At 47.1% G+C, this 16044-nt stretch overlaps 2 protein-coding genes across 3 annotated transcripts in view; one reads left to right on the forward strand and one right to left on the reverse strand.

Annotated features, from left to right (window-relative positions):
- The window catches only part of LOC143369569 (acetylcholinesterase), an 85731-nt gene extending 81787 nt beyond the window's left edge, over positions 1-3944 (reverse strand). Inside the window, exon 1 of one of the 2 annotated variants that reach the window (XM_076813672.1) lies at positions 3735-3944. The gene's annotated coding sequence lies outside the window, so the exon portion shown is untranslated. Of the gene's footprint in view, positions 1-2533; positions 2601-3734 lie in introns of those variants that run through there. The other variant, XM_076813669.1, reaches the window with a different exon arrangement.
- Positions 3945-4096: 152 nt separating this feature from the next.
- Positions 4097-16044, forward strand: part of LOC143369575 (interleukin-1 receptor accessory protein-like 1-B) — a 138413-nt gene continuing 126465 nt past the window's right edge. Inside the window, exon 1 of the mRNA XM_076813688.1 lies at positions 4097-4886. Coding sequence (XP_076669803.1) covers positions 4663-4886 — 224 coding nt within the window. The 5' untranslated portion in view covers positions 4097-4662. The remainder of the gene's footprint in view (positions 4887-16044) is intronic.

The raw sequence follows: 16044 nt of genomic DNA on the forward strand, positions 1-16044 counted from the left end.
CCGGCTGTTTCGACGCTTCTTCTAAGAACGCGTATCGTCGTCTTAATCAGGAAACTCGTACTGCCTCCGCGGCTGGATGCGCCTTAACGCCGTTAATTAAGGGGAGATTAATTTCGTTACGTGCACCGTGATCTCGGAAGTCTAATTGATAACAGGACCGTTCTGTGAAGCCCGTGCCGAGGGATGACTCGGCGATAAGTCTGCGCGAATTCTCCAACCGTTCCGTTCACTCGCCCATCGAAGGAATATCGTAACGGTGCGTGTCGCGGTTCGACGGTTCGGACGACGTAGTAACTAAAAGGGAAGACAATCGGGCGGCGTCGAGAATTTCAGTAACGAGGTGGCCGAGGGAGATGGCGATCAATCAATCTGGCCGGATTGATTTCTGGGGACGACAGGGAGCAAGACACGCGACTCACGTAGAAAATAGCTGCGCAGAAACTGCTCGGATAAAGCGCGATAGAATTTACTGGAGTTTATAAATAAACGCAGCGAAGTTAAAAAGTTCCGTCTTTTTAAATAGAAACTTCGATTTTCCTTCAGCTTTGCGGGGAGACGTAAAAGATGCAGCTAAACGTCGAGGTAACGAACGCGGTAGCGATAAGCCGTTATTACGATTCAATTTACTCAAAACTCGGCGACGGCGGCGCTGCTAATTAACACCGGCGCGGTGGATTTTATCGGGATAATGCCGGTCGCGTGGAAATAAATAAACGATAGGTGAGCTCGCATGGGAGAAGCTGAGGCTCGTCATCGACTGGCATAAACCTCGCCTCCGCCATGCATCGCGACGGCGTGCACGTAAATAAGGTCCCAGGCTACGATCATCCGGCGTAATCGTTGCCACACGACACGAAACGACTGACCGCATACTCGAATTCCCAGAATGCGAGTCAGCGTCGGGCTGTGTGCGAGCCGGCAGCGAATGCGCGAAAGAACGCCGTGCCTCTTTGGCGCCGAATCACGGACGGTGGTCGAGCGAACGCGGCCGAGGAACGCTCGAAACTGGATAACGAGAGCGGCATGATTTCCGAGGAATCGAGCTCTGATAACTCGAAATAACATCGCGGGAAGGGAGCGAGGCAAGCGTTGCTCCACGAGGAGGAGGAGAGAGAAGCAAACGTTCCGCCTCGAGGCAGAGAGGGAAAGGCAATACGGGGAACAAGAGAGAAAGAAAGCAAAAGGAAAAGAACTTCCCGCGGACGATTACAAGGGCAGTAAAACCACAGAGGCGAAAATAGAGAGTCTGGCTAATACCGTCAAGGAAATTAGCGCGAGATAGAAATACTAATTTTAGGCGCTGGTCGAGGTAAACTCGTTCGTTTTAAGCACCATGGGGATCTCCTTTATCGCGGATAATCTCCTCCCCCGAGTCGAGTAACAAGCTTGAACGGAACACGTTACTATAAACCATCGAGATACCTACTCTCTTTATCCGTGCTAATTATCCATAGTTGATCAAGAGATGCCCGCTGTGATTTATTATTCTTGCAGCTTGACGCTTAATCGATTTTTATCCAGCGAAATTCTAACTTTTCCTAACATTCGACGGATCGTTATAGCCAGGGGCGAGAAACGCCCATGGGCGTCGAGTGTACATGGCAACGGAATACGGCTACAACCGTTCAGCACGCGGCGCGCGCTCAAGGTCTAAACGTGTAAATATCGCGAGACTCCGCGAACTGTATCTCTGTTTTACTTTACAAAACGATGCAGCTTTTATCTAAAGCAACGAATTCCGTGAATAATGCTGGGCGATTACTGTAGCCTTGAACGCGGCCTTATCCGTCAAAGTTATCTGTCCGCGGCGTCGTCGAACACAAGCCCGAAAATTTATCGCGTTCACAGAAATGTACACAGGGCTTAATCGGATTTCTTCCGAAGTCTAGTCTGTATCGCAGCGACGGTTTGGACGAGCCGAAGGGGAAACAACGGTCACGCGTCGGCTTGGTCAATACGTGTTCCCAAGCATCTCGTTATGTTACGTCCGAAAAACACGGATATTCCTCGGCTATTTGTTTTCCTTCGTGTACACGCGCTCGCCGCTCGAATTGTTTACCTTGGAGCGTCGAGTAAAAGCAAAGCCAATAACGCGAGCCGCCTCGCTCGCTATTCCCTTACGAAAATTCCACTCGCGCGAGGACAAAGGGGAACACAATAAACCCACGGCTCCAAGCACCTTCGAGAAACAATGCTTAGCATGCTACTCGGACACATAGGGGTCATTCGAATCTTCCGCCATTTTCAAGTTTCGCGTCAGAGCAGATGCGCCATTTGTGCCCACTTCTTAAAAGATGTAATATTTTTTCGTGTAAGCAATAAATATAACCCTATATTTCTGGCGGTGTACTAAACAAAATATTTATCACGCGAAATTCTCGAGATAATAATGATCTGCGAGCAGTTTAGAAATAAGATAATTTTGCACATGGCTACAAACGGTATTTATACCTAACCTATACGTGAAATTTTCTGCTTAACGAGTAATAAAGTCGAAATAAAATATAAAATGAATATTTAAGGGCCGACTCACCAACAGACGACTTCAGGGCCCACATGGCGAATGCTTTCCCTCGTTCTGGTTTACCCTAAGACATTCACAATGTCGTTAAAATAAATAATAGTAATTACGTATCCATTACATTTCCATCTGCGCACAATTAACACAAATAGAAACAGTGCCAGAGCGACATGAGCCTAATTGTACGATGAGATGTAATGGGCGAGATTCAGCCACTTTGCTGCTATTAAATCTAACCGAGTTTATCGCTTACACACGTCCAGTTTGCATCGTTTTCGAAAGCATTAACGCGAACCTTTCCTCTGCGAAACCTTTTCTTCACAGAAAATTTATATGGATCGAAAGCGCGTATCAAATGCAAAAATAACAATTCCGAGTTTAGGAATCTATTCGTTGAAAACTTTTGAGGCGAAAATATTGCAAACTTTTCACATATTTTCTAACCTTTATTGTGACAGTTACAGTTGTTATCGCGTATGATTCGTTGTTGGAGGTTGGAGGGGTAGGAGTATGTAGTTTCCTTGTTTTTCGAAACGGTTACATTGAGGGATTTCGACAGCATAAAATACTTAGGGTGTTTCGAAAGCACTTTAAAATACTGTTTTTACATTTCGAAGAAAATTGTCTTTTTACGTTATATATTTAAATACTGCACTCCCTCTCGTCTGTACAGTATTTCCGTTGACTTATTCCGAAACAACGCTTCCACTTTCTAATTTATCCAGGGTATTAGTATTGGTTGTGGCTAGATTAGTGCGAGGGCGCGTAAAGCATGGTAGCGAACCGATGTGACTTTGGGCATAACCTAAAATAATTCTTTGCCCAGGAAAAGTAGGAAGCGAGTGCGTTTTTTACTATCCGAGGATCTGTGTTTATACTCGCCAATGCGACCGTGCCAGGCCCGTGGCCTACGTTCTATAGTATTGGTTAAAAAGAGCATAATAGTTGGTCACATTACGGGTTAGAATATACGTGAAAATTTCATAGTCTCTTTTACTTAATAACCTTTGACTGAATAGATTCCTAAACTCAAGATTGTTATTTCTGCATGCTGTTTGATACGTGCTTTCGATCCATATAAATTTCCGGCGAAAAAATGGTTTCCCGGAGGAAAAGTGTTACCCAAGTATTAAACTAGACACTGCTTTGCTTCGTGTGTATTTCGGACGATAATCGCCGGAGCAGTGAGTCTCGAAGGTTACGGCACACGTACCCTAGTAATCGTCGATTTCGACGCACCGCTTTGTTCCAGCGACGTCTCTCGTCGCGACGAAGGGCACGTCGTTCGCGCAACATCTGCGTGGCACATAGTCGCAGAAATTCACTGAACGATCCGGCGAAAAGCGAAGGAAAAAAGGGACGGGTGTCCTTTGGGACGTTGCACGAAAAGTCGCGAGCACACGCGTGACTGCGCCAGGAGCGTCGTCGCCCCGGCGTGGAACGGCGAGCGCGGCCGAAGGCAGCCGAGCGCGCACGAGGCAACAGGCGGCTCGTTTCAAACCCGTGGCCTACGGACGAGTCCTGGAAGCGTTCGGCTGACAGTAAGCTGCCGGCCTTCGTAGCGCGCGCGTTCGGTGTAATTGTCGAGCATACGGTCACGGTTTCTCGCGCTCGACCCGATTGTTCCCTCGAGTGTGATGTTCGTTCGTCTCTGGGAGAAGCGACGTTCAATTTTTCCGAGCCGTTGCCCAGTGCGATTCGCGAGCCAGCATTGTGCGGCGCGAGTGGCGCTGACACGTTTCAGTACTAAAAGTCGCCGGTGCTGTACGTTCAGAGAAATATCGTTCAAGGTGATTCTTTAGGAGGGCGACTTTGGACGAAGGTGACTGGACGATCGTGTTAAACGGCTCGCGCGAAAAAGGCCACGCCGTAAGCGAGAACCGTTCGAAATCGCCGAGTAAACAGGCAGTCCTCCTAGTCGGGACAAAGTCGTCGGTGTTTGTCGACAAATATCACCTACACGGTGCCCGCGTGTCTGTTGGCAAGTGAACAGCCGAGGAGCGTTTGAGATTGGCTTGTGTTTGCGGAAAGTTGGGCGCACGATCTCTATCGTGAGGAGGACACGGTCATGGGGGTGCTAGGATCCGAAAAGCGCGTGGTTTGAAAGGGTTCCCCGTGGTCCTGTTGAATCGAGGCTTCCGATGAAATCCGAGAAGATGATACCGGTGGAAGGTGGCCTGCTGGTGGTGTTCCTGGCTGCGATCTGCCAGGCCAACGAACTCAAGGACTACTGTTCGATGCACAAGTTCGACAATTTACCGGGCGGCCTGAGGTTCACGAAGGAGGTGGTTACGACGGAATACGCGAACATCGGGGCGTTCAAAGCAGTGCACTGCTGTCTCAGGGGCTACAGGAGCATCGAATGGTAAGTTCACAAGCTTTTCCTACATCGCGACGCGAGCTTACCTTGACCCGTCCCTTGGACCGTAATGCCGCGTCCGTTCGAGCTTTTTTTGCACCAACTTTTGCCGATTGAAACGCACGCGCTCGTTCTCCAAGGGACACGAGCGAAGGTTGGCTCCTTCGCGGATGAACTTTAGCTTTACACAGGGGATGAATTTTTTTTCTGTACAATCTTTAATCCTGTCTACTGCTCGATTATATAAAATGGTCCAACCTTCCTCCATCATTATTCGAAGAGAAAAATGTATCGAGTGTTATGTGTCGCGTTAGAAAATTCGGCTGGAAATATATTTGCCCGAAAGTTGCGCACGCGAATGTGTCGGGTGCGTTAGCCGTTCGAGGACAGTGTTTTGACTGCTAAGATCTTTAGACGCGTCGCCGTCTCGTCGACGGGGCGTCGCGTCCGCGGAATTTCCCCCGGTTTTATTTCGATCTCGTGACTCACGATCGCTTCGAGGACCGATTCGAACGGCTTGCCCGACATTCGCCCAGGCTGATGCAATTTCACGCCACATTTTTTTGCGAATACCTGGAAACCTACGTCCGCGCTGCCACGGAACTAATCCGTTTACGGAACAGTCTTTCCCCCCCCCCCCCCTCCCCCGGCGTAGCCGGAGGAATACGTTAAACCGGTTATTAGTCCGCCATACGACGCTCCTCGACACTAGCGAGAGGAGCACGCTTTCCAGCAAAGTATGCGCGGCCGGCGGAAAGTTAGCAGAACTCGGCGAGGAAACGCGCGGGGCCGGGTCGTCGGAAACTAATTGTAAGGAATTTCCACGGTCCGGCTCGAGGAAAGGTCGCCGAGTCTGTAAATTGTCGCGAGCAGGGTTTTTTTCTCCACGCTTTCCAAGAGAACGAAAAAACGGTTGACGGTCGGAGGAGCGTAGCGAACGAGGGAAGGCGATGGTCAGCCGATATTCCAGAAAGATGCCTCCGAGTAGCGCGCACGCTCGTTTTTCGCTGTTCGGACGATCTCGTCTATCCTCCAGGCCTGGCTGCCTCTAGAAATGTTTACAGGAAGCCCAGATAACGGAAGCAGGATTCTTCTATCACGTCCCCTGAATTCCAGAGGCATTGTGCGCGTCCCCCAAGTGCATCGCCTTGAGAGTGTTCGCTCGGTACGTCACGATCTGTCTCCCCGCGTAGAATTCTTCTGGAAACCTCGAAGCAGCGCGTTATACACCTCGAGCTCCGGTCCGCGACTCGGTCCGCGCTTTCTACAGCATCCCGGTAAATCTAGAATCGAACCCCTTCCGATCTGTGGCCGCAGCCGTGCCAGCCCATTTTCCCCCCTCCTCGTCCACGGACGTTTCCGCGAAACGCTTGTTTATTCCGCGATAAATCTCGAAGGTAGCGCGCGGCAAGTGAAGCACGAGAGATGGAAATCGCAGTAGGGGGTCGCATTTCGTTAAGACGCTTGTTCGGTTGCCCCTCCGCGACCGCAGGCCGCGCCAGCCAACAAAGAGGCTCTTCTGGGAAGCGCGTTCTCGAGGGCCCCACGGCCCATGCCGATTCCCTTCCGCGCCCTGCCACTTTATTATTCGTGGGACAAAGTGGGACCTCGTCGTCGGCCCCCCCCTCCCCCCCTCTCCCCGGCCCACATTGTGCTTGTCCAGGTGTCAAACGGTATATTTGTTCCGCGCATTCGCCGGTCGAGAGGCTAGCAGGCCCGTGCCTGCTTCTCGAAAACTCCGAGGGTAACGGACTTTCGGCCCGTCCACACCTGTTACGTCTCTATCGAGCGTGTCCATCTTCGGGGAACGCGAAATTATGCGCTCGGCGCGGCTAACTTTAGGATCCCCCCGTCGATACCAAGCGTGTTGTCCCCGTTTCGAAAATCCGCTCGGCCTCTGTTTCGTTTTGCGAACCCGGCCGGGGGGGGGGGGGGAGGTGATCCAATGGCGCGCCTTGAAATATCGGAGGGGGGAATTCCGCGGCCGTCGGAGCGCGGTTAGCTCAGCTTTGGATTTCGGAGCTGTACGAACACGAGCGCGGAAAAGTTACTGCGAATATTTATAAGTGTATTTCGAGTTTGGAGATAGGTCGTTTCTCGCGTCGAGCATCTAGTGGCTGGAGTAGCGAACTTACGAGCTGTTTCGAGATGCATATTTGAAAGAACCAGCTGGATGCGTTCGATATGTATTTTTAAACGCTCCAGGGCTACCTGGTCCTCTACCTGGGATTTCCCGGCGCCCAGGCCACGCCGTGCAGCCATTCGAATGCCGCGGAGCGTAAAAAGTGTCGAAGGATGCCGGGTTCGGTGTTGCGCACGCGGTTCTGGCGAAAACGGTAGCACGCTCTGTTAAGTGTGGAATTTTTATTCCGCGACAACACGTGACAGCGCGTAATGCACTCCTCCCCGTTCAGAGTCCGCGAAATGGAGCCCGAAAGCTATCGTTTCCCGCCCGGCTGCTCAAACGCGACGCAATAATATTCTCGTTTCCAGTATTTAGTAGAGCCAAGGCAGAAATGGCTTCGACCGAGTCGCGCGAGGTCTTTTCAACGGACGCCAAAGCAATCGTCGTCGAGTCCTCTCCCCCCCTTTTTTTTTTTCGAGCCTCTATCGCGTTCACCTCGGCTTGCCCGTTGAATAAATGACTCGTATCCGCGCGCGGACATTTTTTTTTGCCACCCAACGTTTTTCCCCGTAAGCGATTTTTCCCCACTCTCTCTCTCTCTCTCTCTCTTCCGGCGCGCGGCCCGACGATGACGGTTCCGAGAAAAAGTAGCGCGAGGGTTCGGCCGGAGAAAACAAAGGGCGGAACCGTCGATGCGCGAAACGTCCGAGAGAGCGATGCTTTTTATTAGCGGCCGAATTCATCCGCGGAACAAAGGGTACGCGGAAGGCATAAATTAAACGGCGATCCGTAGCTTTTCTCGTTACTCGTTAACCGCTCCTCGCTCGCCGTCCCGATTCACTGATAACGTTCCCCCACCTCCCCCCCCCTCCCCCTCCTTCGTTTCCACCACCCACTAGCTATTTCGCGATCATTGTGCTCGAACGTACAGGCTTTGAATGTTCCGTGCTTCAATGCGAGCGCACATCGCGTCGTACTTATGTCAGAGTGTAAATCCTCGGTTTTTAGAAAATCATGTATTCTGGGAAGGGTCGTGCACTCTGCAGAATCGATAGACGTGCACGAAGTTCGTTCGTACTAGCCACGATTCCACGAAAGTGAAAGGCGGCTGCAGGTATATGCACGCGTTTCTTCTGCGCGACGTCCCGTCATTGTCATCGGCTATTTATATATCATACGGGCGAGCAATGATGTAACGATAATGGCGCGAGTGGACACGGACAGCGGCGGTGGCGGTTGTAAGGCGCGACGCGCGGAAGGAGAGTCGAAGGAGAGCGGTTGGCAAAGGGGTGGAACTGTAGGGTTGCCAACTCTTTTCGGGACAATGTAGTACTTTACGCGTCGATTGCACAGTGTGACGCGTAATGGACGAAAGTATCACACCGAAGTCTAAAACTCGTAGCTTATTCTGTCTTAAAATACTGATAGAGGAACGTAGATTTTAATACAACCCCAGATTTTTACCGAAGTTTCTGATTTGTTGTAATAAATCAGGCTTGAAGTTTAGTTGAATTTTTGGTGCATTTTTTAAACACGCGATATTTGGTCGAATGTTCATCTGATTAATTTGATTTTTGTAAGTTATGTTTAGTATTATAAGACCTTCCAAGATGCCGAAAAATTGTTTGGTAGTATTAACAATTTTTCTGAATTTTGTATGTTAAATGTTTATTATCTTTGACGGCAGTTTTTAAAAAATGTACCAAAAAGTATCTTCGTCATTTTCTGTACATTAATTGGGGGCATATTAAACTTCAAATTCGCGGCAAATTTAATTGCTCAAAATGGAGGAAATAGTCGAAATCATTATTAAGACGCTCAACGTTCAGGCCTTAGTCTCCGAGTCTTCATGTTCCGATTCAAATAGCATATAATTGATTTAGAAAATATATTGAAACAATTTTCGAATAAATGTTAATTTTCTATCCTTTATCCCGAAAATCCATGTGTTCAAAACTCCAAATAATCGTTTCAATTTTTCACCCGTCCCGATTAAAATGTTTCTTAAACAAAACTTAGTCAGTAATCATGTGGCAACAAACTATAACTGAAAAAATGGCAGAAACCTTCTTATTTAATAAAAAAAGTAAGATCACTTTAATTTCTTAACTGTAATTTCATTTTATATTTTTCTCAATCGATGCATCTTCGTATATTAAAAAAAGTATTGTGGTACTTAGGTCGAAAACTGATTAGTTCAGGAGCTATGAGTTTCGTCCCGAGCGCCCAGATACGCTTTTTCGTCACATTGTGGAATGTAACAAAAAATATCGTACATTTCAGCGGCGAATTTAAGAAAAAAGGCCCAGGTGGCAAACATTTTGAGGGGCCCATTTTGGGGGGGGGGGGGGGGAAATGAAGAGGTAATTTACTAAACACAGGTCAAGTGTAGTAGTACGAAAAACTGTAGCGTTTGGATACCTGCACCCAATCATAATTTCATTTTAAATGCAACTGCTCATCAGCTGCCCCGTTAAATCCACCATTGGCACATTGTGTAGAAATATTATACTCCTCAGAGGAAAATACTACCTTAAAACATTTTATTTTTTAAATATGTATTTTTCACGCATTTTGCACTATTAATTAATCTATTCTCCTTAACAAATATGTCAACGACTTGATTGCATCGAACATGCAAATTAATATTTTGAAAATTGTAGAATTTCATCGATGTGTCAAAAACATAGTATTTTCACGTACTATATCTTTTTCTACGGTATATAGTACCTACACTAGAAAGAAATGTAGTACAATACTATATATTATTTTACGGTTGGCAACCCGGGGTGGAAGCGTGGTCGAGGCAGATAGAAGAGTAACAAGCTACCCAGCAAGTCGTCGGGCAAACTTCGGAATTATACCGAATTATTCTTTGCTTACGAAGTTGCGAACCGGTCCGATTTCGTTCGCGTCGTTCGGTAACCCAGTTCGCCAGGCAGCAAGGTTATCGAAAACAATGAGGGGTTGGGGGCGGTCCAGAGACAGGGTTGCAGCGGCGCGCACGCCTCGACGGGCGGTACCGTAAAGAACAAAGGATGAAATTCGAGCGAAATCGTTGACACGCGAACGCCAGCTCTCGCCCGAACGATGCACGTTCGCTCGTGGAAAGTGGCGCTGCAACATCCGGGACCTCCATTGTGCGCCTCTGGAGCGTGCCTGGATCGTACAGGACGTTCCAAAGCACGCGACGTCCCAGCCGGCCAGAAAATGGCCCCTCGAAAAGTCCAAAGAGATCCGCTCGAAAGCGCGCGCCACACGCTACATTTGATTGTAGAGCTGCCGTTCCGGGAAAGTCGACGGACAGCTGGAAACGCGGCGCGTTAACCCGCCGCTTTTTTCGCCCAACGAACGCAATTACACACGCCGCGGCTCGTCGAGCGTAGAAATGTTCCCGCGGATTGTTTATCCGCGAGGGTTGCCGAACCACGTAACAATCTTCCATGAAACGTCGAGGAGGTGGCTGGGACAGGGGGTATGCGAAATTCAGCGTTTGCTTTTTAACAGTGTTCTCTTGTACCGCGGGTAAGTGAAACCCTTGTGACCGATTTCTTTCCCAGGTCTCTTAATGAGGCAACATTTGCCAGAGAATGAAACTCTGGCTCCGTTGGTTCATACTCGGTGCGTTACGCGTACAATTTCACTCGGAACGCTCGATTTGCTTGGTTTACTTTAAGGGGGTAGGTTACCCTCGACAGCCCAGAATCAGGTCCCTCTTCAAACGCACATTCTGAAGTAATAAATGAATATAGAGATAAATTCTGTTTTACTCTATTAAGCGCCGTTTCGTTGACTTTAATGCGCAAAAAGAAAACTTCGAATATATTTACAGGGGGGAAAGTTATAAACATAAATGCGAGGGCGTGTGCGCGACGCACCGTTTGATGGCGAACACGATTCCGGACAGGTGAATTACCTAAAGCACAAAGTCAAGGCATTTTTACAATCTGCAGGACTGTACCCATCCTGTGCAGGAAGCAGAATTTTGTTAAACAAATTAATACAATTTTTATATTGATATTTCTGATTTTATCCTGTCTTTGCAGGAAATTTTTTTTATCTTTTTTTAAAGAATTTATATTGAAATTCTGCTGCCAATACACGGAGGGGATCAGTTTCCTGCAGCTCCCTGTGAATTTTCGTTCAAATCGTTCGAGCGGTTTTCGAGATTTTACGTTCACCGTTTTGGGAAACGTAGTTTCGGGGAAATCGCGTTTAACCCTTAGCTGGTATACTGTCTTTTCAAACGTAACTGTTATCTTGGGGTCGTGGCAGACCCCAAATAAAAAAGGACACAGAAATTTGTAAAGTCGACATTAGATCAACCCCTATGAATACCTATTTTGTTCGTAGGTAATGTATAAAATAATAGAAACCTCGAAAGTTAAACTATTATGATCAAATTAATTAGAAATTCCGTTTACAAACTTCGACAACCAAACATTTTGCAGCGAACCTTGCGTGCTTGGGGTCATGACTGACCCCAGGATACCAGTTAAGGGTTAAAGTTGAACGTACATTTTTCACTGTGATTCCTCCATTTTTTAAAATTTCGGGGCCCGGTTGGGCTTAAAATACGCAGAGAAGACGCGACTAGCGGAATATGCAAACAGCCTAAACTCAATTTTCGAAAGTTTCGAGGGTAACCTACCCCGTTAAGAGTTTTCTTAGAACGATCCTAGGATCGTTGAAACGCCAGTGTGTCTAGTGGTATCGGTGGGTTTGCGAAACGAAGGAGTCGGCGCGCGAAGCGAGCCAGGTAACGATGATCGCTCGGCCAGTCGAGGCAGAAGTCTGGCGTAACGAAAAATCGTCCGGAGGCTGGCGTCGTGAGCGCGGTTTTTAGCGCCGGTCGTTTTGTTCCGTTCGAACGACACGCCTGCCGCGCGTCGTTAGAGATAATGATGCTGGCGTGTGGAACGCGAACGGGGATCGGGACAACGCTTTCTATGCGCCGGAAGTCGGTAATCGTTTTGCGGAAAGTCGTTTCCCAGTCGTCGATGACGCTCCCCCTGCCGCGTTTTCCGTCACGCCACCGTTTTGTCATTCGCCGATCCATCCGAGCCGCACTCGTTCCGCGCGACAGAAGACGAAACGGTTGCGAGGGACAGCCAGCGCGAAGGAAACTCTGCCGCGGCACCGCTGATGGATCGCGATTGATACGAGTTGCAGTCGGTTTGCCGGTTTAAAAACACTGGAATATTCATCTTCCACCTTGCGCGCGCTATCTATTCTTTCGGAAATAAGGATTCCGCATGAAACTCTCCAGGCTTGAAATTAATGCGCAGATATTTCAATGGGCCATTCTAAAGTGCTCTTGGAGACGAAGACACCTTGCGATTACGGTTTGATTAGAATGTCAGTCTTCCTCGGAAGTTCCAACACGTTCGTTTGAAACATGCGGCTTGGCATCGCACAGTGGGACGAGACGACCCGACGGCGATCAAAAATCTGTAACTTTGGTTCTGGTCTAGATATTTTAATGAAATTCGGCTCAATTTAACCGCAAATTTATGGGGTTTAAGTTGTATTAATATAAGTGATGTTAACACTCGGAAGCCCGTGCTAGGCCCGTATATATAGACCCAGGTTTTCGAAAAGTGGGGCTACTGGCCATTTACAATTCACATTTTATTAACATCCTTACTAGTTACTGTATTATATTCTGGTAAATCCTGTTCTTTTAATATTTGCTATTGTTTTCACGTGATTGGTGCACAAATTTTGCCGAAATCGTAAATGTTAAGAGCTTATTAAAAACCTTAATTTCCCATAGTTTTTATTCACGATTATGAAAAATTTTTCTTTCAGAGGTGCAATTTAAGTTAGTTACAAAGTTAATTACATAGCCGTATATTCTATTAAGGCCATACATTCGGGTAAAATGTTAGCAAAGTTTTTATACAATTTTAAAAAATTGCAACCATTTGCAATGGGTGTAATTGATATCATGCGAAAGAATGAACCCTTGTCTCTTAGAAACAAAAAGAATTAGGTGCAATTTTGTGCTACGTTCCAGGAAAATGTTAATTGAAGTAGAATCTACCTTACCTGCCCATTAGAGTTTTCTGTGCTGTCTCATGACTCCGGCTATACAAGATATTTGCGTCACACATCTAACAAGTTAATCATTTCTTCCGGATATATCTTAATTGGGGGAGAGTCGCGCAGTACAGACCGCTCTAAGTTTTTTTGTTATATCTTGGGGTAGAGTCGATGAAAATCAGAAATTCAAAAACGTGTTTGTAGTATAGATGAAACTTAATAAGAGGAGAGAAATTATTTTTGTGAAATTTAATAATAAGAATTGATAATTCGCAAAAGTAAAAAAGTTGAAATTTCTAGGAAACGAAAAATTGTCGTCCAGTACCGACCAACTATTAAATTAGTAGATTTTTAGGTCTAAATGATTAACAATGTTAATAAAAAGGCATTTAATTGGTACAATACAAGATTCTTTTCAAATTTTATTTGTACAAATGGAATAATACTTAATTAATATTCTCCTGATTTGTGCATTCGACGTGTGCTCAACCTTTACATTCGGTACACTGCACCCAATTTTTGTCAAATGATTCCTTGCAAACAGAAACGGGCAAAATTTTTATTTAAATAAAATTTCGAATAACGAATAAAAAAATTAACTTTATACCAAGAGCATATTCATCAGGTCTTGATTCTGTGCACTTCGACAAAATTTTTCGACTGTTATGCTAACGGTAACATTAAAGTTTTTGATAAGCTCTTAACTTTTGCGATTTTGACAAAACTTCCCAGCACCGATCACATGAAAACAATAGCAAATATTAAAAAACGGGGTTTACCACAACATATAGCCCCACTTTTCGAAAACATGGGTCTAAATATACGGGCCTGGCATGGGCCTCCAAGGGTTAATATCACTTATATTAATATCCTTTCAATATTGTATCTATAGGTACCAAAAAGAATTGGTTTAGTAAATATCTGTTGATTTGAAAAGAATTTTTTTACTTATTTAGTTTAATATTACACGAAAAGACATTAGGTACTTCTTTCTAGGGACAAACATTCTGTGGTATAACTCAACAGAAAATAACAATATCAAAAAACGAACTTCGTGAACGTAAAGTATAATAGTTATAGTTTAACAGTTATATTTGTTGATTTAAGAAGAGTTTTTTACTTATTTAGTTTCATATTACACGAAAAGACATTAGGTACTTCTTTCTAGGGACAAACATTCTGTGGTATAACTCAACAGAAAATAACAATATCAAAAAACGAACTTCGTGAACGTAAAGTATAATAGTTATAGTTTAATAGTTATATTTGTCGATTTAAAAACAGTTTTTTACTTATTTAATTTAATATTACTCGAAAAGACATTAGGGACTTCTTTCTAGGGACAAACATTCTGTGGTATAACTCAACAGAAAATAACAATATCAACAAACGAACTTCTTGAACGTAAAGTATAACAATTATACTTTATACAAAATATAACACCAGAGATCTCTAGATTGTTATTACTAAATGTCGCCCAGGTTTATATGAAAAACGGGACTTTTAGCCCCACCCTACCCTATAACATTTCAAAAGTCTGCGCCGCGACTGTGCGAGCTGAAGAAGAAAATAGGAGAAAAGGGAGGAAGCAAAGGTACCAGTGGCATAGGGCGCGAAGGGAACTTTGAAACGAAAGGAGTCGCGCTCGCCGTCGTCGCGCCCCTCTGGAAAGTTGCGGGACACGTAGAGACGCGTGTCTGCGCTCGCGGAGGGCCCGGGGGCTTGGATAATGACAAGTCAGAGAAACAGAACCGTAATTTCGCGCCGGGAAAAGGACGTGCCACTCCGACTGGCTTCTCGGCTCCTCCGTCCGTTCGCGGAACGCGTTAGGACGATTTTCAAAGGGGGAGCGATTCCTAGGACGGCCCTGGCCTCGATGCATCACGGCGAAATTGACGACCACACTCCGTCTTCCCTTGATTAGGGTTCTCCGGAGAATTGAATGCAAACGCGCCGAGCGGCTCGGATGCCTCTTCGCCTGGGCGTCTCGCGCGTCTTCGCTTCGCGTATGTGCAACCAGCTCGCATCGTGCGTAACAATCTTGAATAGAAACGGTCCGCGGAGAGGAAAATTGCGCGCCGTGCGTGTCGAGCGCGATTCGAAGTATCCTCCTATCCCTTATCACCTTATCCGCGATTCTTCGAGTGTTGCCGCAAAAAAAAATTCCACAATTGCACACACTTCGCTGTATCAGATCTCGTTCCACGAAAACTGCCTTCGTTACCTTCCACGAATCCACGCATAAAACATCGCTCGAGGTTCCCAACGGCCCGCGAGCACGCGTCGCCGACCATCCCTCCGATCCCCCGAGGCTGCTTTCCCCAGCGGGAGGCCTAAATTTCCCTCGAATAGCACCGGTGCGGGCAAAAGTTTCTCCATCCCGCGACCACGCGCCTCCCTTCTCCGTTCGCCACCGGCGGCTTTCCACCGCGATTTCCACGGAATCGCGAGTCAGCCTCCGCGACGAATTCGCTCCCTCGCCTTCTCTGGCTCGTTCCGTTACGCGATACGTGCACGTGCGCGTCGCGGCGGCACGTGAACGCGGTAGCAATGCGATTGAATTTAAAGAAAAGTGCGACGGAAAAACTGGGGTGGTGGGGGGTGGGCATCGGGGGAGCACGCTGGGGCGCGGTTTTCCGAGCGTTGTCGATGCAAATGCGATTCGCGGAGCGGAGCCGCGGGAGGAAAGGTCGTCTTTATTTTCCCAATGCCAGCCGGTGGGAAAAACTTTCCGATGGAAAAGCGAGGCGCGGAGAAGCCGAGCGCCGCGCGGCGCCTTCCTTCTCGCTCGTTTTCGCGGTTCGGGGCAACGACTCGGTCGCGCGTGAAACTCTCTGCGGTTCGGCGAACAATGGGGAACGGTTGCGAAACACCCTGTCCTTTTCAGCGCGCCGGCTTTCTTGCGAAACGCCGCCCGCTAAAAAAAAAAAATTGAAAACCTTGCGAAACGCCGTCGATTCGCCGAGGAATTGAAATTCTTGCGAAACCGCGTAT

Source organism: Andrena cerasifolii, chromosome 6 (assembly GCF_050908995.1).
Source record: "Andrena cerasifolii isolate SP2316 chromosome 6, iyAndCera1_principal, whole genome shotgun sequence".
Lineage (NCBI taxonomy): Eukaryota > Metazoa > Arthropoda > Insecta > Hymenoptera > Andrenidae > Andrena > Andrena cerasifolii.